Source organism: Theobroma cacao, chromosome 4 (genome assembly GCF_000208745.1).
Source record: "Theobroma cacao cultivar B97-61/B2 chromosome 4, Criollo_cocoa_genome_V2, whole genome shotgun sequence".
NCBI lineage: Eukaryota > Viridiplantae > Streptophyta > Magnoliopsida > Malvales > Malvaceae > Theobroma > Theobroma cacao.
Genome location: NC_030853.1, coordinates 3,733,364 through 3,756,572, shown reverse-complemented (window position 1 = coordinate 3,756,572; position 23,209 = coordinate 3,733,364). Strand labels below are relative to the sequence as shown.

Below are 23,209 nucleotides of genomic sequence, written 5' to 3'. Positions count from 1 at the left end.
ATAGTTGGATTAGATAGGTAACTGAGCTTACCAATTGTATCTCTATACAACTCCTAGATCAACTAGGTGACAACACATTGCCTAAACATATCATATATGTTTCGCCCAGCCATTGCCTCTAGTTTCCAAGCATCCGAATTTTATGAAACTAGTTGAGTAAGACCCACCAATAGCTCAAACATACTCGTGTAAAAGTGTGACCTTGAGTGTGCTCAACAAGTCTCCGATTAAAAGAGCAGCCAGGTTGTCTTGCTATATGGTGGAAGGCAACTTAATCATGCATGGCATGTGACTCAATATTTACCAAGGGATTTTCTTATTTTTAACTTAGTTAAGGTCTCATCTTTGCATGCATAGCATTTATTAATTGCATAAATAAATCTATCTCATGCATACTACTTTGGCTGATTATGGACTTTATCTATACTAATTTCCTTGAGCCATCGAAGGAAATTAGCTTGGTCCAACCTAGGGGATAACATTCAACATATTGTAATCTTCCTCTTTGTATCTTCACGGCACCTTTAGGTCTTCATCGTCGAATTGTAAAATAACTTTTAAACGAATCCTAATTCTACACTTATATGTAACTAATTACATTTTAGTAAAGAAACCTCGTGGTACATCCGAGGGGAGTATTTTACAATTCCAGAAAATCGAGAGAAAGGCAGGGTGCGCAGACCCTATTTAATAAATAAATATCATAATAAAATTTAACCATACATCCACAATCATATTGGGCCTAGTCCATAATCATCCACATTCATCCATCCACATGAACATAAAATTAAAACTATGTCTTATTCTAATTGTTAATTATATGAGGCATCCGAATTAGTGTACAACTAATTTCGAGTTCATTTTTTTTAATTCCATGTATGGAAACAGTTTTCCACATATGGAAAGTCTTTACTAATCAATATTAGTAATATTATCCATTCCTAATCTCATTAGGATTAGAATTAAAAGATTATTAAAAATTAAAACATTTTTAATTTGTAATCTTTAAACGTTTTAAGTAACTTTTACTAATCCTTTTAAATTAAAGATTATATGTTTTCAATTATCTAATCTCATTAGATAATTTAAATATAATATTTAAGACAACATTATCTTTAATTATATTTAAGTGTCCTATTCCAATTTCACTTCTTAAAAGAAGGAAATTAATTCATGATATGTATCTTGTCCATATTTATCACACTCCCATATTTGTATGAATCAAATTCCTAAATTTATGGATGTGATGAATTAAATCCTGATATCCTTATTTTAAGGAATCAAATTTCCTAATTTAAATATATCAAAATTTATCTTTCTAGAACTTTTCCATAAGATATTGTTTAGAAAATTAGAGTTTTTAATTGCACCAATTTATGCTGCAAATATGGACACTAAAATCCCAAAAACCATGACTTTACAATATTCTGGTAGCAGTGTACCAGTAACAGTTTTATGGCTTGATGCGGCATCAAATCAGGGAATTTAATTCCCAAATTTTAACCATGGTCAGCTAACATATGGAACCTTTCCATATTAAAATTTTATAATTTTTGGACTTGATTTAGTTGGTCAAAACCCCAAAAAAACGCAGCCTATGTATCCTGTACATAGCTGTAGTTTTTGGGTTGCATATGTGGCATTATGATGGCATAAATCAAGGGATTAAATCCCTTAATTTTAGTGATCTTTCCAGGCATCTTTTTAACATATTCAAACTTTAAAATTTATCCAAAAAGGTATAACAATTGCACAATTTTAGGACCATTTGAAGATTACTTTCTCAGCAAAATCATGACATGAAACTACTGCTGGCAGCAATGGTTTCAGCCATGATTTCACGGCCTTTCCTTCACCATTTTCAGCTGGTAATTAACCATATTGAAACAATTTCAATGTAGATTACTTCCAAATTTTTTCAGAATTTTTGGAGGCTTTTAGACCCCTGTTAAAAACTGACAATCAAACCACATGCAAATCTAAACAGAATTGAATTCTATCACCAAACCGCATCTTGTTTCCCATGAATTCGAATCCTTTTCTTGCTAAACTCTTTTGTGCATCTCATGCACATATTGTTCTGCAAAATTGAGACACTTAAACAAGATTAGTTGTTGAAATAAATAAGTATTAAAAATCAAAACTCGAATATGTGATAAACTACTTTAAAATATAATCAAAATTTAACACTTACTTGCTCTCTTCCAAATCCCTCACACCCAATCAGAATTGAAATTAACAATAACAAGACATACCTTTGCATTAAAACGAGCCAAGGGAGGCTCTGGTACCACTGCTAGGAACGACATGATTAGAGCATCAACGCAGCAGAATAAAAAATTTGAAATAAAATAAAAACCATGCCTCATACTTTTGGATCACCTTAGTTGTTTAATGCAAAGTTAAGCATCACATAAAATAAAAAAATTTTACCTTTCCAAATGATATCGTAATCAAATGGATTCCTTTTAGTGACAAAACGTGAACACCTTTTATGTGAAAGAATCCCAGCCACTCAATCGCTTGGCCTCCAATGATGCACACACGATTGCAACGGATCTTTCTCAAGGAGAGAACTTTATGCCATGGGCTTGTGCTAGCAAGTGGATAACGATTTGTCCTCTTTTCTTCTTTGATTTCCAGCAAAGAATCAAAGGAGAAGTTTTCAAAAGAAAATAAACTTCTCAAGAGTGGCAACACTCAAGAGAAAATCTTTTTTTTCTTTGTTTCCTTCTCCTTAAAGAAAAAGAGTGGCTATAATGTGATATTTATATCTAGGTTTAACTTATTGAAATTTGCAAAATAAGTCTTTAATATTATAACAATTATAATATTTAACCAATACCTAATTAAACTCTTTTAATTAGGTCCTTAGTAGTTAAAACCTAGAATTTGATTTAAGTCTAACTTAAATCATCACACTTTCAATTTAATCCAAATTGCAACCTTTGTGTGTAACCCATTAGGTTCTTAACATATTGACAATGGAATTGAATTATAATATTATTAATTAATTAATTTAAATGAATCATATTCAATTTTAAATTAACTAATTCAATTCCATAGACCATGATTGGTATCTAGCAATGCATCATGGCCAACCAATTGTTAGGAGAGTCAAAAGATTCTTTGACAACCCTTCAGTGTACAGTTTTTCAGTGTAATTCATTCCCTCATCATATATCCCGAAGATAATAAGAACTTGGTGCAGTGCCTACTCTTATTGATCTCCATATTTGTTCTTGCAGTTAGATCATTAGTTTTATGGAGACTTATGAAACTCATTTCATAATCTCCTAATCACCTTGACCAAGGATTTGATTAAGCTAATGTAAACCAAAAACTAATGAGATATTTTCCTCGAATCACTTGGGGTGATGATTCCTATCTTGACCACTCATTTGCCTTCATATGCTTCATACTATACTAAAAAATATCTTATTTTGGCATCCTTGATTAGACACCCATAAGGATGAAATCAAAGCATAGTACTCCACATACAAGACAACCTGATGTCTCAAGTCTAGGGAGTAGTTACACAACTGACACATGAGAAGTATTGTATAAATACTTGAGTGAGGTACCAAATGCACTTCTCACGGCGGTCATGTTCAGTGAACTCGCACTCCCACGGCAAGCACCCACATGCTAGTTCCAAGTATCTCTATACTTCAACCTATGAGAACGATTGCTTACTTCACAAGTAAGGAACATAACATGTGCCAATCTTTGAGCATTATTGATGCCATGTCTCAATAATACAATGATCAGGAACTTTTAAGAACAATGCTTTAATGCATAAGGATTTTATAATTGTATCCCAATACAATTTCTTTGCAAGGCATATATAGTTTCATGGGCTTTATCTACATAAGTAAAAAAAGTAATTAAATTACAAACTTATGGATAAAGAACTACCTCAATGTTATTATGAATAACAAAATGTCATACATGAATATCTCAAAATTGCAATTCCTATACAACCACAGATTGGCTTGTAGGGATTATACTAACATATTTATCTTCCCAAAGATTATTCGTGGAATTTTTAGAAGGAAGAAGAGAAGTCAGGTGGTTGAGCCTGAAGATGCCAAAGATATGACAACCTAAAAATAACTAGAAAAGGAGAATTTTGCATGCAGGAGTACGCTGCTTTAGGCTAGACATAATTTCCAGCAAGTTTTTTTTTTTTAATAATCATAATAATTTTACGTAGATAGATTCTTGAAAATGTTATATATATATATATATATATTCCACTTACAATAGTTAAAACGAATAGAGAATTAAAGATTGCGCTTCGAAGATTCTCTTTGAATGCACTTGAATTCAATCCAAAAAAACACAAAATGGAAATGAAGAACGAGAGAGTTTAAGCATGATTGATTGTTAGATACCTCCTTATATGTTTCCCCTTCGTATTTTTATTGCCGTTATCTTCTTTTTATCCTTTAAACTGTGCCATCAGAATAATGGGTTGTTATCCAGGTAAATGACGATGTACGTAGACTCTCTAGTGAAACGAAGGGATCTTCTTCTATGAATGGCTTCTTGTTGAGGCATTTAGGCTCAGTGACCTGCGGCTGAGTTTTGCACGAGGGTCCAAGCAATCGCACTGGACCCTAAGGACACCAGTGGCCCAACTGCATCCACCTCCAAATTTATTCTGTGACATATGCGCACGAACGTGTTTTATTCTTGGCTTTTCAGGTGGGAAAGATGGGCATGTGAAGTCATTTTCATTCATACAAATCTCTTGCAAGCACCACAAAAAGTGGCTGCATGTGATTTACGTATCATCAAACTTTTCCGTGTATACAAATAGTGCTACGAGACAACGTATTGAGACCTTAGTAAGGTGCTAAAAACAGATGCATAATGACTTTTTAGAAGGGCCAGAGGTCAAGCACCCTTAGCTATCTTCATGCTGAATCAATTTGAAAGCCTTACATTTGAGCCCCTGTCCCAGTCACTATTTAATTTTTGGGCTCTACCGTATGGAAGCTTGATTATCACCAAGGTTCATGATCTGATTCACATACACAATCCCTAGGCTCAGGCTTGACTTTTCAACGAGCTTGGGGCTGAAAATCAAGTTGAGGGTGCTGGTTATCTTGATGTTCACTGACAGATCTTACCTTGCCTTGTAAACAATTTGATTGGATCAAAATACATGACTTCAGTTTACGAGCACTCTCCCTCGATTTGTAGCTGTTTTATTCTTGTAACAGTTACCACCATCTTGAGAGTTCCCTAGCACAATGGTCAAAGCTACACAGGAAATATCACTTCCAAAGTTCCAAGACAACCAGGCTATGTTACACCACCGTTGGTTCCCACGAGTGATTGCTTACTCCTATTTTGCCAGAAATGTTACATAAAATTCATTGTCCAGGATCTCAATCAACGTTGCTATCCAGAAGATCAAGGTAATCAACTGTATTGAACTTCAAAGTTTGCTAGAAAAAACAAAATTCATGTTGTTGAATCATCTTTAAACAATCATGTCACAGGACCATTACCCTCTTCCCAAAAGACTAACCTGATAAGGAATGCAATGCCCACATTTACAAACTTTCTAAGATCCCCTACCTGCCCGATGTGAGAATAAAGCATACTACCTACTTCTTTTGAAGATGACCACTCCTACCTGCCTCCCATTTGGAGGTGATTGGCGTAGGTCAAGTCTAAGTCGAGTCCACTTTGTCATAAAATCACTATCCTCTTTCCAAAATGCCAACGTCATAAGGTGTGCAATGCCCACGCTTATAAGCTTTCTAAGATTCCCTACCTGACCAATATGGGATGAAACATTCCGCCTACTTCTTTTGAAATGCTGGGCGTGACAATAGGCACTTAGCAAACCTACTCTCAAAAGGGTTACCTATGTTTTGAAGATCTACCAATCTGGCTAATTAGTGATTTATAAGAAGCATAATCTGCTACCAGCCCCATCTCACTTTTTAATCTGTTGAAATCTTTTGGATTTCCCTTCTTGCAATGACCATCTAATAGAATGTTGTACGTAATGTCATCTGGAACAACCCCCAAACCAATCATAGCATCTAACAGCATATTAGCATTTTTCATTTGCCCTAGTTTGCAGAGTCCATTCATAAGAACATTATAGGTTATAACACCAGGCACATGGCCATCACTCTGCATCTCCTTAAGCAACTTAAAACCTATTTTTACATTGCCTTTCTTACAAAATCCATCAATGACCATAGTATACGTAGCATCATCTGGTTTCATACCAGCACTTAACATCTCCCTCAATGTTCTTTCAGCATCGATGAGTCTTCCCTCCCTGCACAACCCTGAAATAAGGGCTGTGAAAGCCACATTATCAAGCTCAATACCATGCTTAACCATTTCATCCCTAATCTCAATTGCCAACTCCATATTTCCCTCCTTACAAAATCCATCTATAAGTATCGTGTAAGTGAACTTGTCAGGCTTCAAACCTCTCAAACTCATCTCAGCAATAAGATTCTTTGCCTCTTTTAAATCCCCAGCCTTGCAAAGGCCATTGATAAGTGTATTGAACATAACCAAATCAGGCTTTAAGCCTTTTGACAATATCCGCTGATATGTTGTCATGGCTAAATCAATTCTTCCATTCTTGCACTGTCCATCAATTAAGGTAGTGAAAGTAACATCATTTGGAACCAACCCTCTGTTACACATTTCTTCAAACAACCCATTCGCATCATCCAGCCTACTCTCCTTACACAACCCATTAATCAAAACACTGTAAGTAAAAACATCAGGACGGATTCCACTATCTTCCATAGCCCTTTTCAACCTAAACCCTTCTCCTAAATTCCCTGATTTACAATACCCATTGATCAAAGTATTGAAACTGACAACTGTAGCACGCAAACCTCTCTTTCCAATTTCATTAAACACCATTTGGGCATCTTTGATTTGACTCACTCTACACAATTTATGCATCAAAATATTAAAATTATACACACTGGGCGAAAACCCATAATCCAAAATTTCCAAATAAAATCCCAAACTCACCATTGGATAACTTATCTTCATCATTCTATCAAGCAAATATTTACAACCCTGAAATGGTAATTTAAATTTATGCTTTCTTACCAACCTAAAGCACTGAATAGCATCAGGAACAAAACCCAAATCCTTATACGCAATCATTAAAGAATCAAAAACAAAGCCACACTGATGGGTACCTTTAGTTTCGATAATCGAAGTAAAAACCAAAGAAGCCGAGCCTTTTCCTTTACGAGAGACTAAAAAATGGAGAAGAGACTGTGCTTGATGGAACATTTTGTGGGCAATAAGGAAATGAGCCATGGTGGAATAGGAGCGAAGCGTGTGGCGAAAGGGGGGATGGGAAGAAAGGAAGTTGAAGAAGGAGAGGAGGGAGAGTGGGGATAGAGAGTGAGGGTTGAGGGTGATGAGGTTGATGACATGAGAGGGAGTAAGGGAAGGGAGGAGTTTTTTGAGAGATATGTGAAGCGGCTTTGTTTGGGAGCTTCTAATTGCTTGAGAGAGCGTGGTGAGAATTGGGTCTTCTTGGTGAGGCAAAGGGGGAGAGTACCAGGGAGTGGAGGAGGAAGAGGAGAAGAAGAAGAAACAACAGAGTTGGGCAGGAGAGGGAGTCGGAGATTTCGATTTTCTTCCGATTTCAAGTGTCAGCATGATTGAATTCCTGCCAAAATAACAACGAAGAGAAAGGGAAGGTGGCACTATCAGATCCGCGGCAATGGAGAGAATGAAAAGAGGACAGGTGCGGTGGAGCAGAGAAGAAAAAGGGCGGAGAAATACCCGAAGGAATTGAAAACAAAGAAGAAAAACACAAGAGACTAAAAGAAAACAACTGAGATGAGACGATAGCAGTAGATATTTAATTTATTTTTTTATTTTTCAAAAGATAACAAGTTCCCCTCTCTCCCTTTCTCACTCCGGCTCCACCGCAGCTGGAGCGGGTCACCAGCTGCCACTGCACGACGCCACCTTCCCCCATTAATCTGTCCTCCTCGTCTACTTTCTTTCTCCCTCTCGGTTATAAGTGAAAACTGCCTTGGATTTGCATTCACTTATAGTACAAGAGAGATGATGACAAAATAAGATAAACTTCTTAGTTTGATTTGGAGATAAAAGTTTCCCTGTTCAGTTCTTCTCGACCCTGCAGCTTTTTAACCTGTCAAAGATTAGTTCCCTTCCTAATCTCGGCTAATGCATTCCCTCCTATCCAAGCATGATGATTTGAATGTGTTGAGACAGTGGCAGCTAGCTGTTGCATTACATGCTCGCTGTCTAAATTATGAGAAATAATCCACTTCATAAATTTACTTCAAAAATAACTTTTAATACAAAATTAATTGTTCTTATCAACTTTTGTCATTGACTTGATCATGTGCAACTATGAACACAAATCCTAACATAGATATAAGAAAAATATGAAAGCCGGGTGTTTATATTTTTATTTTTCTTTTGGTATGAACGAATAAAAAGGTGGTTGTTGTTGAAATGTTGACATGTTAAAGACAATTTCCATGCAGGGTTTGAGTCAATCAAATATCAAGATTTGAGTACATTGACATTTGTGTTATGAAGAAGAGGCTGCAAGTAATTCCCAAAGAGAACACGTATGAGCAGCAGACATTTAATACGTAGCCAGAGACCAAACCACCCAAAAAGGTTGACGCTGCAAGCAAATTTCTCAATAGCCATGGGCTGATTCCCGTGGCTTAGGGTTGACCATCTGCTTTTCCAGTCGCCGCCGGTCATCGCTGACTGCTCTGTCATCTACGTCTTGCCTTCTGCCACATACCACTTTACGCCTTAGCAGAAACCCTTTCAAGTACTTGTTGCTTGTTTTCTTCCTATCACTGCCACTGCGAGCACCATCAGTGCACAAATTCTTCTGGTAATCACCATCTATGCCTAATAACCCCTTGTAAAATTTGATTCCGCCAAACTCAATGAGATGATTAAGTCGCTTGGAAATGCTTTTGGTTTCATAGGAATCGAGGGGAGAATTCTGGGTTTGGATGTTTGGACTGGATCTAGGTGTTTGTGATGGAGATCCCTCCATCTCCATGCTATGATTCCCTTTGCCTGTGTTGTTTCTCATGGCTTCCAGCTTGTACCGTGACGGCCTGGAGCTGGAGGCTCGCTCTGTTCTTGTGATGTCAAATTCTCGGATGGGCTTCCCCTCCGAGCCAGAACCATGCTGGTACCATGCCCATGCAGCAGCTTTTACCTGTGCTAATCCATCGGAGCTGCTTCTCTTCTTTTTCCTATCCATGGGAAAGTTCCCAGAAAGGACAGCAGCAAATGGACTGAGTAGGAATGAAAGCTGGTACTAGTTGTTTTCCTTCCTAGTTACCCAACTTCCTCTTAAGAGAAATGCTGTATGTAATGTAAATCTAACTTACTCGTGATCCAATTTGGGCCTTTGCTCTGCTGTCAGAATTGAATAGGACAATTCAATTGAGAAGGGCATTCGACCCCACCTGAAGTTGAGAGGTGGGTAGCAGTTGGGTTCCTAGGAGGACTAAGAGAACTTTATTTGGTAATTCAGTGTCCAGAAAAACAAAACTCTCTTGCACATAAGCACAATCTAAGGAAGTGGGACAAAGCCTAATTAGCAAAGGGGAATACCCCACTCAAACGTCAACTTTTGATATATCAGAAGGGTTAATGGCAGGTACTTACAATAACAATAAGACCTACTGTGTTTCTGAGGGTAAACATGATTAAATGAAAATAAGCTGCTGGCTTTAGCTTTTGCGCCTCCTGTATGAAGAAATATCAAGCTCTACACGCTTGATTTCGTCCTTCAGCTCTAGTGATGTTGTTCCTCTATATTGTTGTGTCCCTTCAGCGTCTAGCAGATTTGAAAGGTGCTTCAAACAAGAAAGATATTCGGCCTTTACTTCAGGAGAATCCCTGATTGACCTTTCAGTTGCAAACTGCATTGTGCAAAATTTAAAACAATTAATATCCTTGCAAAGACATCCGTAATTCAAGTTTATGATTTCCATGTCAAGGAATCCATCATCAAAATATATAAGCCATAATGTAGGAGTAAAAGAGATTAATCTCTAACTTGGTTTTGAAGTGCTATGAGGTGCATTGCTGCATAGGATATTACATGCAATCAAAAGCTAACAATTGTGCTCCAGAAATACAGGATATCTATATATATATATATAACGCACGATATTAAAAACAAAGAAAATATAGTACAAAAGGGATAGTTAGACATAATTTGCAGGTTTCCTAGCAACAAAACATTTCTACATTTTGAACCTTGAAGTTTATATTACCTTTGCTAGTTTATGACAAACTTGGATTGAGAAAACTTCTAATGCACAACATAATTGTAAACATTTTCTCATCTTTGTTTAATCATTCACTTTTTAGTACTTTATTGTTTATTCATTTGCACTCCAATTTGTTCCTTCAGAAATTATTAATGAATACTGATACATACAGTTAAGAATTCCAATATTCATATCATAAACAAATGATCTAAAGATGCATGAGCATGTATGTAAAATAACCTTTTTATACATCTTATTCAAGCATTGGGAGGTGGGGACAAGCATCATTGTTTCTGAAAAGGGAGAAAAATCATTATACCTCATTTCTATCCTCTCCTTCAATTAAAAAGGATAAGTGAGAAAATTTAAGGGGGGAATAATGACTAGAAGAAATTTCAAAGGAAACGACACACAAGATATATATGATAGAGAGAGAGAGAGAGAGAGAGAGAGAGAGAGAGAGAGAGAAATAAAATAAAAGGAGCAATAAATGATATATATGAAGAAATATATTTTCCAGTCAATGTACCTCTTTGTAGGCAGAAATGCATTCAAAATGTGCAGTCTTAGCCTCAGGAGAAGATAAAGACTTGTCCTGTATCCCAATACAATCATAGTAATTATTAGTGAATTGTGATGAAATTAGTAGAATATTTGAAGGACAATTTGGAATAAAAACTGTGCATAAACTACCAATTGTTTCACTATATCCAGAACAAAAGAATGAATAAAAGAATTGACATCTAGAGTTATTTCAATATCATTAATCATTTCAAATAGGATTACTTTAGGTGAAGAGAAACACAACTGATCTACTTGTCCAAAATATTGAAATAAAAAAAGAAAAGAAAAAGAAGAAAATTATCAAAAGAATGTTGAAGAAGGATGATAGTACTGGTTTTCATCTGAGATAATCCAAATGCAGAAGGGTAGCTTTTTGCTTTTTCTCCTTTTAGAATTTAAATAGTGATTAGCAGAAGAGGAGATTTAAACTTGGAGCCTCCTTTCAAGGGAAGGATGAAATTATGAATTAAGCTGTGCCTCAACAAGAAGCAAAAGGATACCGGTCATGGGAATTTTCACAACCAGCTGACAGGTTTTAAATACTGATTATGATTGTTGATAAGGCAGGTGAAGGAAGGACCAGGCAAATTGACACTGCAAGTATTGGAGACTTGTAATAGTCACTGATTTGAATGCTATCATATCAAACTTCATCAATTAATAACTGTTTGTGATAAATAAATATATGTAGCTGAGCATATATATATATATATATATATATATATATATATACTAACCTGACTGAAGCAAGAACTTGCATGAATCNATATATATATATATATATATATATATATATATATATAAACCTGACTGAAGCAAGAACTTGCATGAATCTTAAACTATTTCTAAAAAAAATGTGGCAGATGCCAAGAACCATAAGCTTAGTACTAACCACTGATTTCTGCAATTCTTGACGGCTAATCTCCAAAAGCCCTAGTGCATCAAGCGACTGCAACTGCAACCACAACCACAAATATTAATTCTATGTTGCAAAATTCCCATGCTACCAAAAAGAATTGTGTCCCCGAAGTAAAAACAACATTTCTTTAGCATCTAAATCTCTAGCTCAACGTTGACTTGTAATTCAATTTATGTTTTAATATGACTAGTTCATCATTAATTTCTAGGACCAGGCAAGAAACCAAAATCAACTTTGTCTACTAACAGATTTAGAGGTGGCAAATGGGCAGCTTTGAATTGGGTTGTCTTTGGATTCAAATAACTTTGGACTTGGGATCATTATGGGTTTAGGGTAATAAATATTGGTCTAATTCAACATTTGACCATTTGAATATTAATATGTCTTGGCTTAATTTCAATGCCTCAATATTACTTTAATATAGAGTAATAATTTCAATTTTGGAATTTTGGAGCCAAATTAAAAAAGATTGCCCGGCATAGGAACCTAACCTCTTTTACCCTTTTTTTTTAATTCAAAGGAAAAAATAGTCTTTCCTCTTTCTTTTTTAAATATAAAATAATATATCTATTAGATCATATAATTTTAAAATTTTATTTTTTTAATTTTTAAAAATTATTTTCTATTTAAAATTTTAAGCTAATTGGCTTTATATTTATCATTTGATATTTTTTCATTTTATAAAAGTCATCTAGCAACAGATCAGGTCATTTCAGGTAATGAATTCAGGTTATGAGGATTTTTGGGTTGGATTGGTTTCAGGTTGCACTGGATTTAAATAGTTTCTAATACAAGTTATATCAATTTTGGGTCCTTTTAGGTTCGCATTCATTTAAGCCCGAACATTTTGAGTTTGGATATCTATGAGATTTGTGTTTTTGACTGTTTGAGTCAGCTTGGTTTGCCTCAGTTTCAGTTTCTTGCTAGTTTGGACTGGCTTTTGGGTTCGGATCAAATTTCGCCACCTCTATGTAGATCATAACAAATATGTAAATCCAACAATCAGCAAAAACAACCTTTTAACAGGTATTACATTGTTAGTGAAGGAGAAACAAGATACAAGACCTGAAGTATAAATAAGGATAAAGGCTGGGAAAACATTATTCTATTACTATTACCTTATTCTGGTTATTATCAATCTAAGAATCCAAGCTCATTAAAGAGACTATGATATTTGACCAAATGGTAAACAATATCATATTATATCATACTCCCTCTGTCCCAAAATATTCAACTTGACAAGTAATTATTCCATGGGAGAAAAGAAAGTTGACTTTTTTGACTCTCTACAGTCAGCAGAATCTTATACAGTCACACGAAAAGAAGTGCACAACTAATGTATGTACGAAGGAACTAACCAGTATGATCAGTGCTGCATGGCCATCCCTCCCAGTTTTTCCAGAAACTCCATAACTTTGCTTCTTGCGTTCTTGTCTTTTCAATTTAGTAGTAACTTGCCATGCTATTCTATCATGTAAAAAGAAATGAGCAAGACTTATTTGTAAGAATCTATGATATAAAGAGAACACCAGCAAATAAATTATTAGTATAGAAATAACAAATTAACCTATGTCAAAGAAAAATATTTGATCCTAACTATATCATCAACTAAATGGAAGAATAAAAAGTGGCAGAACATAGGTTCTGGAGCACTCTCTTTTATTTATCTGGTAATGAACTTAAGGACAAAATGCAGGCATGATGACACAAAAAGAGGAAACATGAAAGAGGCCCATAAATCAGCTCAAAGACCTCAAAAGGGACAATAGAATAGACAGCCAATCAAACAAAATGTTCTTAACAACACCATCTTGCTCGTTTTTTACAGGATTTCTGGATTTCTAGTCCTTCCAAAATCCAGCTCTTTTTGTTCCCAAAGATCCAGCATCGAGCATATTAATCTGCTTTCCCAGTCACAACACTCTAGAGGGCCAGCAACCAACTCAACCAGTTACCAACAGACATGCATGCAATCAGAGACATACAAATGCACGGGTGCACCCACATTTAATAAAAATTTGGAAATTTAACTATAAATTGGTACCTGAACAAAAAAAAAATGTACAGTTTGCACCCTGAACTTTCAAATGATGTATCATTTTAGTCCAACCTTAAACACCGTTAACCCAGTCTGCTTATGTGGCATCTGACAAGTATAAGTGTAGAATGTAGTAGTAATTGACTAGTTATGGCAGCACCTCAAACCCTAGGTAAAGATCATTCACCAAAGCAGATTGATTTTCAGTCATTAGTAATTGGGTAGTCATCTGTGAGAAAAAGTATCTGTAAAGAAACAAGTAGAGGTAGGAAAGGACAACATGCATTCCTAACAGTCAACACATGTAAACAACAATGAATTTTCCCACTAAACTGTTCAGCTACAAGGATTACATTATCACTTTGCTCCATTGGAGACTATATCCTTAGTCAAGTTAGTTTTAGCTTCTTTCTCCTTTCCTGTTAATGTTCGTTGGACAGTGCTTAAGCTTTTTTAACAAGGATCATTAGATGTGATGAAACAGTACTAACCTCATTGAATTGTTTAAAAGACCTTTTGCCTTGTCAAGCTCAGCAATTGCATCAGAAACACGCATCCTCCTATGTTGATTGGAATTAATTACCACCCTAGCAATATGAAGCATGTTGGCTCCGATCTGTCCATAGAGAAGGAAAGCAATTCTGCTTTAATTTACATAAAATAGGATAGAAGTAAAATTCTCTTTATACTTCAATTTTGTTGCCAATGTTTGTCTCGTTCAAAGACCAATTCAAAAGAGATTATTGAATATTTTAAAATTTATAAGAATGTTGGGACCCATTAAGTGCAAAAACAATAAAGTTAGTGAATATATCCAAACATTGAAGCTTTTCTCATGAACAACATTAAACACCATGGGAGCCTTCCAATTACTCATAAAATTTTTAAATATCATAGAAAGCAGAGCATCAAACATAAAAGTGGAAAGAGGCAATCATGAACTTATGCACAGAACATTTGAGTCAATGATAACACGCATCCAAGTACAATTATTTTTTCGCCAAAGCCATCCACCTTTTTAAAGTTTTTTTTTTTTAATAATTGGGGGAGAGGGGATTCGACCCCTACTCTTTAGGCAGGGGGATAATGCACCAACCAATGAGCCAAATGCTCAGGTGCATCCAACTTTTTAAAGTTATATACCAAACTCTTCCGGTGTTAAAAACATGAAAGAAAACATGCTTTGATGAATTTGGCTCACATTTTTATATGAAACATGTTTACAAAACACACTCAATAAAGACATACTTTTAAAGTTCAATTTTAGTGCTAATTTAGCAAAAAACAGATGTGTATCATAAATAAAAATTTAAAAGAGGATTTATTTGGTGAAGTTTTTTTTTTTTTTACATTGGTTTATCCTCGATTACAAAATATTCTTTCCAACATGCAAGATGACTGACACCGGAAATAGAACAAAAAGTTAATTAAATTGCCAAAATAACAATCTTTAGATCTTAAATTCAATGTTCATGGCTCCATCCATGGTAAACCAGATCTGGAGGGGTGCGCCGGTGTGCTTAGAGACTCCAATGGCCAAGCACAAGGCGTGTTTTGTGGCCGATTGTGAATACAAGACTTGAATTACACAGAACTCATGGTTATTTTTTATGTTGTTAAACTCTTTGCATCTACAGCTTGGGTGGGCTCCAACAAGCTTATTATTGAGTCAGATTCAAAACTAGCTTTGTCTTGGCTAAAGGAAAGTAGTTTCAGGCCATGGAACCTATGGAAAACCTTCAATGAAATGGATGGACTTTGTAATGTTATAGGTGACTTTTCTTTCCATCATATCCTTTGGAAGGCAAATTCCATGGCAGATGCTTTGGCTAGGTTTGGTGTGGACAGAGATGAAATGTTTTATGCACGGTGGTGATACTTTGAGTTCTGTGTTGGTATGGCTCCTTGGTTTGATATCTGTTGATAATAGTGTTATTATGATGTGCTCGGTGTGTAGAGTGTGCAGGGCCATTTTTTGGCGTTATTTGTGTAATGGTTGATGTTTGGGGTCGATGGTTGTGCCTCGGAGTGCTTCCAGTTGCAGGAGTATAAGATTTCTGGGTAGCCTTGTTAAATGATGGCGTTATGTGCTGTAGGTGTGGAGTGTGATACTCCTGGTGTGATATTGGTTCATGGGTATGAAGTGCTTACTAGGGAATGGTTTTACTTGTTAGCAAGTGTATGCTTTTGATTTTAATGTCTATTTCATCTACTGTAAAGTCTGTTTATGTGCTTATGTGCGAAGGATCAATATTGGATATCCTGTTCTCACTATGGTCCCCTGTAATGTGGTTATTTGGATTTATATGATGCGATCATTAGGCATGTTGTGAGATGACAGACTACTGCTGGGGTTCTGTCTTCCTTATTACTTGGCTATGCCAAGATATTGTATCAGTTTCAAGATAATTAATAAAATCTACATCTTTGATTGAGAAAAAATAAATATGCATCTTTTATCAACATAGAAAAGGTCTTAATTTTAAGTTGAAAACAAGCAACTATTCATTATTTTGTAACTCTACAAACCATACAGTGATAATTACTTTGAAATCTCTAAACCTTGAAAAGCATAAGAATCCTCAATTTGGTGATTTATTCCAATTTTTTATGGAATTAGTAATCAATTTTGTTAGAATTCCAGCATACAATGAAAATGCTTTCTTGAATCATAAAAAGTCATCAAAATAATATCAAATCTATTTTCTTTATAATACTTATCTGTATGCATCAAAACACCATACCTGGAGGTGATCTTCAGGAAGTAATGTTTTCCGCGCATCAAGACACCTACAACGAAAATTGCAGGGAAACTATAAAATCTAGAACCACAGACAATCATAATGTTGAATAAATACCAAAATCACCCACCTTTCAAGAAGTTCCTGTGCTTCTTTTAAGCTCCCAGATGATTGTAATGTTAACGCCAACCTTTCTGCAGCAATTACCGTGTCCAATGAGTTCCATCCCTGTGGGAAAAAAATAAAAAAAAGGGGTAATGACTAAAGCAAATAGTAATAATTCAAGACGCTAGCAATGGGATACTGAAGGCATTTTGGGACTTCTGGCAATTGTTGGGAGTAAAAAATTCTAAATCATATTTCATAAGAATCTTAGTAGAAACTTTAGCACGTAACGTGTTCTTCACCATGTGACTGGGATTTAAATAATGTCATAATAATATTTTTGTATGACTGCTCCTATCACAGTTTTTCCAAATGCACACATTCAACTCCCTATTTACAGAGTTAAGTAATAAAGTAGGAGATCTAACTTGAGTGCTCTGCTATAGAAATTATATAGTAGTGAACCTCAGTATCATGTTGGTACAAGTTCATTAACACTTGTTAGCAGGGTAAAACTCCAAACAGCAAAATGAGTGCTGCAAAGAGAAACTGCTGTTAGAGATTATCAACTCTTCAGAGAGAGAGAGGAGAATATATGACCTGATTAAAGTGCCAAAATGAGCAAAATAGGTCTAAAGTAAGTGTCCTTGCAAAGCCCATTGGACCAAATAAAAAGGAAAAAAAAAAAAGAGGTTTCACTTGAAGTTGTCAAAGGTGCGAGGGACACTCTAGGCTCTAGTACCCTTACAGTGCCTGAGGTACAAAGTGCAAAAAGGTCACTAACCCAAGTGATGCAAGGAACTAATTTTTAAAGGATCAAGCATCGTTAATAACAATGTTAGCAGGTTGCGATTAGGGGTGAAGACGTGTCCAATGCATGAAACTTCTAAATCTGAAATAAGATTGTGGAAGTTTTTGTGCACATGGCATCCATGGTTTGGCATGATTTTCTTCGGTCAGACAGTTAATACAGAAAAAATGAAAGAAAAACTTACACTTGTTTTTTGCTTTTCTCAACAAAAAGAATTGTGCATGGACTTTACAATCCAATGCTTATTCTTATAAAGAGAGCTATATTTCCCTTTTCTGACTATTAAAAGATAGCTAATGAAGAAATTACAAACTAAAGAAACCAAAGGGACATTTGAGGCGGGATGACTTCTTATTTGCCTTTTTGCCTCAGAAAAAGCCACCTAGGTGCAAAAGGCATGCAACTCATCAAAGATACCTTGCACAAAGGGGTGCTAGATGCTTTATTTGTGCAGCACATTAGTGCCTAGGTGTTTGTAGGCATACTCCTTGATACTACTGGTTTTATCACACTTTCTACTTCTAGAAGGAGTGCACAGAATCCCATCCTACCAACCTACTTGACTAGCCCAATATAAAGGACAGATAGGTAGTCTATGACAGTGAGGGAACAATAATTCTCTTGCTATTCATATGAAAACTTTTTTCAATCTGTCTGCCTATGCAAAACCAATAAGCAAAGAATTTCTTCCTCCTAACAAAATTACCAGCCATGAAATCTTCACAATCATGACAGTCCAAAGAGAAAAAAAAAGCCACCTTTGAGGGGGCACATGAATTCCTTACTTGCTTCCAGTAAAAATTTAAGTCAACATAACTCCAACAAAAGATAAAGCCCCAAAAGGAGAGCTCATCTCACACTTTACACTTCTGGAAAGTGGAAGTGTGCAAACAATCTCTTCCTGCCACCTCCTGGCCCCAAAGATTGGTGAAAAGCACAAACCAATAGTCTATTCCTGTGAGAGAACCATACTTCTCATGCAGTCCATATGACACAGGATTCTGAGTTCTTCAAAAACAACCCATTTTTAGTGGACATCTCCACATCATTTTCCTTCAAAGTTCAATCCCAGTTTAAAAAAAAAGGTCCTTTATAACCTCTAACCAACCTATCTTTCTACCGTAATTACAAAGCCTTAGACATTTTCTTGACTTAATACCTCCAAAAAGCGACACAGTGATTACTCAATATCAGTCCTAAATCACACTGCCATATGGCTAACAGAGGAATGACATTGAGATTATTCACAATGTATTTGGATTGAGAGTAGTGGGCAGAAGAGAAGTAAAATGGAGAGATATGATAAAATTTTTACATGTTTGAATACCCAATTCCAGAGAGAAGTGAACAAAAGAAAAGCGAGATTATTGCTTATACTTTAACCACTTTTTATCTCGTCTCAGAAAGCTGTGAAATTTGGAGAGAAAGGAAAACTCACTAATTTAAGTCAATATAATTTTTACAAATATATCATTTAAGTTCAATAGAACCTGGGTCAAAAAATTGTACTATCATAACTCCACTCCTTTACCATCCAAACAACAAGAGATGTTGAATTGATTCAATTTCACTTCAAGTCACTTCATTTTCTCCTAAAATTCTTCTTTTCTCCTCTCTCCTATCTATCCAAGCACACTGTTAGTGGAAAGGTCAGGCGTGATTAACCACAACAAGCATTTAAAAAATCATCATTAAATCTTCCCTAGATATTGCTCAATAGTTTCAGTAGACAATTCATCAACCAGAAGAAATGGGAAATGAAAGTGGAAAATGATTTGTCTTGGGAAGCTATTTCCAAAATCTTCCAAATAGAAACAAGACATTCTTTCCTCAAGAAACAAATTGTGTAGGAGAAGCTGATAAACAGACCATAAGAGCGCTTCTAAAATCAACAAGTAGGATAATAGGAGTTTCTTCACAAGATACAAAAAGGTTATGTAAGTCTATATAATTTCAACTTCAAACAAAATTTGCTTGAAAAGATATAATAAAAAACTCTTGAGAGGGTAAGAATTTCACAACCAGATTCACCAACACCTACACATACCTACAAACATATGTATAATAGCAATTAAGCACATATATATACATGTACATATATGAGGCAAAGAGAAAAAATTAAACCTTAGATAATTCCACAATATGAAGGATCTTTCTCTGTACATTTTCAGCTTCGGCAGTACGATTGGATTTTATATACATCTAGAAAAAAACATTAACAATGTAAGTGATCATGATGTAGTATGGGAGTATAAATAAAAAGAAAATAAAAAAAGTTAAGAAAACCAGAATAAAGGCTAAGATGTAAAAATGAAGTTAGAACAAGAAAAACTAGAGTTTCAGGTTGTAGAACCACTAACAAAAAATATCTAAGTATACTACAGCTTGCCAAATGAGTCTAAAAAGTTATTTATACTAGGTTATGGCACCTTTTAATCCTAGCCCTTGGGATCAGAAATAAATTCCATCTAATCCTATCCATTCAAACTCATTAAAAGATCACATGCTAGTCAAATGAACACTTAATAAAATAAAAATAATTACAAAATTATAAACAAAAGGTAAAACAGAAAAAATATAAAATTACTAATATAGATGACTTCCGGAGTGCTCCTGCATCAGGTCATACAGATGGAAGGCAACGAAGCACAGTAACCAGATAACAGGTAAATGAAAAATTAGGTACAATGCCACAAACAGGAAAAAATCGGTACAACATGTGTTTAAAAAAATGGAGCATAGATTATCAAATGAACTAAACATTCAAGCAGGTGCACCATCTTGTATGAAAAATTATACACTAGAGTCTCTCAGCATTGAATGTTAAAGTAAGTAATAAGTTGTACATAAAATTTTACATTTTCTTAAGGTGTAGACTCAATTTTTATCGTTTTCCATATATGCCAACTTCAATGGGATAAAGGGAGTACTATAATTTCCATTCCCAAACAAATCACTCAACTTGTATACGTTCGTTACAGATATCTTAAAAAGTGAGGATTTTTTACATAGTCAACAAACAGATGAATAGACATTTCACATAAGAGGAAAAGCCATAAAGGATGAGCATTAAAACTGCATATAGGTGGGCCTGATATAAGGTCGTGACAATTCAACTAAAACTTTTATGGCTGTCTAAATCCCATAACTAGCTTAACAAGCAAAGAAATCTTGTTTCTCCAAGTGTTTAGTTTAGTAGGTGGAATTTTAAATTGACAAAAGGAAGTGAACTACCGTCAAATTTTCAAACAATGGCCTCCCTTTGGCTGCCTTACATGACCAAGAGCCACTAGAAAACTACAATCAGAACTAAGAAGCAAGTGCCATGATAATAAACTCCCATTTCACCTCAAGAGATCCGCAAAATGAGTATAATGGAGTCTTTTTCATTAGTCTAACCAGGTAAAACTCCTATAAAATCTAGGGCTGTTCCCTTGGCATTGTTGTTACAATCATCTAGTAATGGGGAAAAAATACTATTCAAATTATACCAAAAACGCTACAGAAAGGACATGAATTGCAACCTGAGCCAGGTACCGTAATCTCCTGATGCATGCTATTGACTCCCCTTGACCACCTTCCTGGATATTTTAAAACATTAATAAGATCTGGAAACACCAAATACAATACCATAACACCCATTTGACACTAATTTTGACCGAAAAAGTAATGCACCTCTAATATTCTGATGGAATCCAGAATAAGGACCTCAGAGTCCGTTACTTTTTCTTGGAGATATAGTACCTGCAGTTAAACTACAAGTCACTCTAACATGAAAATAAAGTACATTATTTAGAACAGAGACCAAGACAAAGAGTAAAACAAAGAAGCTGAGTAGATTATTGTAATGTCTATTGTAGCGCTAGGGCATCACTATAATACATTCTTGCCTGGTACAATTGCAGTGTGAACAAACAAAACATATTTCAAATTCAAATTACAGGTTAGAATCATTGTTCAAGAAAAAAATTAGAAGATTGATCTAGCATCAATAATCTCAAACCCAACACCTAATATATCAGAAAATCAATTGCCAAAGTCACAAAACTCAAGTTTCTATATTCATGTCTTAAATGAAAACATCTCAAGTGTCAAAAGCTACCTCAAAAGTCTGATAAAAAGTACCTATTTATATAAGGTTGACAAACTCTAAATTGTGCCGACATAAAGAAATTAAACAAAATTAAAAAAAAAAAGGTGCAAATGACAAAGACACTATTTTTTAAATTTTTGTCTAAAATTAGACAATGCTTCTTGCTCAAAGGTAACATATAAAAGAACTTCAATGCTACCAACTAGCTTTTGCACCAAGCAAATCTCTCTCCCTTTTAAAACATATGGTGACAGTTCAACGCCATGTTAAGAGCCCTAGGTTTAGATGAGTCCTAGGGGTGTTATCTGTACAACGGAGAGTTGGGGTCTTGTGTAGAGTCTTGTTTGTGGTTTGTGTTCCACGTGGCAACCCACAAGCAGGAGGCTACGAGGAATCTCATGTTGTTTAGAAACCTACCCTTAACTAGTGATTGAGTATGAATTGTAAGGGAAATTGATCAGTGTCTACTCTTGTCTAGGGAAGAATGCCACCTAAGACATGAGCCACTGTTAGAAAGATTTTGGAGTACAACGCTCCTAACGAAACGTTAATAGGATCACGTACCCTGTGGCTAAGGGCCATGGTAGATAAAACAGGACTACTAGGTCTGCTAGAGCCGAAACATCTATGAATATGTACGCAATATTTGTTTCCAATATGTTAGTAACAATATTGATCCATTCGTTAAGGGTACATGTAATGCACCATGGGAATGCGACCTACTAGAGGATTATGGACATTGGCACTAGTAACTTGGGAGTGTCTTAGAAAATTTTGAATATTTTAACCTCACAATTAGCTAAATGATAGGTGGTTGTGAAGAGAGAAATTGCTCAACATGGAGTAAGATGGTAGTTGGACCATCATGATAGTAAATCGTTAGCAACAAGCCATGAAGTTAGTTTCCAATTGATAAAAGTTTGAGATTTGTTAGGACAATGCATAACTGTAAAGTACTACTTCTGATGGGAGACTTCAGCCTAAATAAGTTTGAGATTTGTTAAGGCAATGCATAACTAAAAAGTACTACTCTTTCTAATGGGAGACTTTAGCCTATATGGCACATAAAGGTTGAGAGATGTAGTCAACCAACAATATTTTGAGAAGGCTGATTTAGAACAAGTACCCTAAGGCATGTGAGTATGTCCTTGTACGGGACGACCATGTTGGGTCAGAAGTAATGAGATAGCTTGATACATTTGGGGATATGCAAGTATGTTTGGCTAAGATGACCTTGTTAACTTAATACACAAGAAAGATTTCTACTGTGATAAGACTACATGATTTCATGGTAGTTTTGTACAATGCGAGTAGTGACTTGAGATTTATGGATTAGGCAAATGAATTTGAGGTAATTGACGGATTACTTTGTACGTTTATTGAATAGTTCTTGCTTGCAATGGGAATTCTTTTCAGGGGATAACAGGGACGGTGCTGTTGTTCCGCCCGTAGATGCCCCAATGGATGTCATCTATTGTCACCGAGCAGGTATGGTGGTAAACAGGAACTGTTGTAGTGGACACCTGCTATTCCGCCTACATCGATCGTGACAAAATAGCTATGAGATCAAACAGGCAACGATAGCCAAGTGCAAATCATGTTATGTCTTTAAACTACATTAAATAATGAAG

At 35.4% G+C, this 23,209-nt stretch overlaps 3 protein-coding genes across 4 annotated transcripts in view; all 3 read right to left on the bottom strand.

Moving 5' to 3' along the window:
- Positions 4,747-8,402, bottom strand: LOC18601197 (putative pentatricopeptide repeat-containing protein At1g09680). The gene has a single exon (XM_018119598.1). The coding sequence runs from the start codon at positions 7,672-7,674 to the stop codon at positions 5,881-5,883; it is 1,794 nt and encodes a 597-aa protein (XP_017975087.1). The 5' UTR covers positions 7,675-8,402; the 3' UTR covers positions 4,747-5,880.
- Positions 8,517-9,840, bottom strand: LOC108661762. Its single transcript, XM_018119660.1, has 2 exons — positions 9,417-9,840; positions 8,517-9,278 (listed from the first exon to the last, which is right to left on the bottom strand). The coding sequence occupies exons 1-2, from the start codon at positions 9,482-9,484 to the stop codon at positions 8,699-8,701; spliced, it is 648 nt and encodes a 215-aa protein (XP_017975149.1). The 5' UTR covers positions 9,485-9,840; the 3' UTR covers positions 8,517-8,698.
- Positions 9,603-23,209, bottom strand: part of LOC18601194 — a 33,378-nt gene continuing 19,771 nt past the window's right edge. Inside the window, exons 9-18 of one of the 2 annotated variants that reach the window (XM_018119599.1) lie at positions 21,161-21,229; positions 21,010-21,066; positions 19,610-19,687; positions 16,700-16,797; positions 16,573-16,618; positions 14,320-14,444; positions 13,149-13,257; positions 11,764-11,826; positions 10,837-10,902; positions 9,603-9,953 (exon numbers count right to left, since the gene is read on the bottom strand). In XM_018119599.1, the coding sequence (XP_017975088.1) occupies positions 9,762-9,953; positions 10,837-10,902; positions 11,764-11,826; positions 13,149-13,257; positions 14,320-14,444; positions 16,573-16,618; positions 16,700-16,797; positions 19,610-19,687; positions 21,010-21,066; positions 21,161-21,229 (903 nt within the window). In that variant the 3' untranslated portion in view covers positions 9,603-9,761. The remainder of the gene's footprint in view (positions 9,954-10,836; positions 10,903-11,763; positions 11,827-13,148; positions 13,258-14,319; positions 14,445-16,572; positions 16,619-16,699; positions 16,798-19,609; positions 19,688-21,009; positions 21,067-21,160; positions 21,230-23,209) is intronic. The other variant, XM_018119600.1, reaches the window with a different exon arrangement.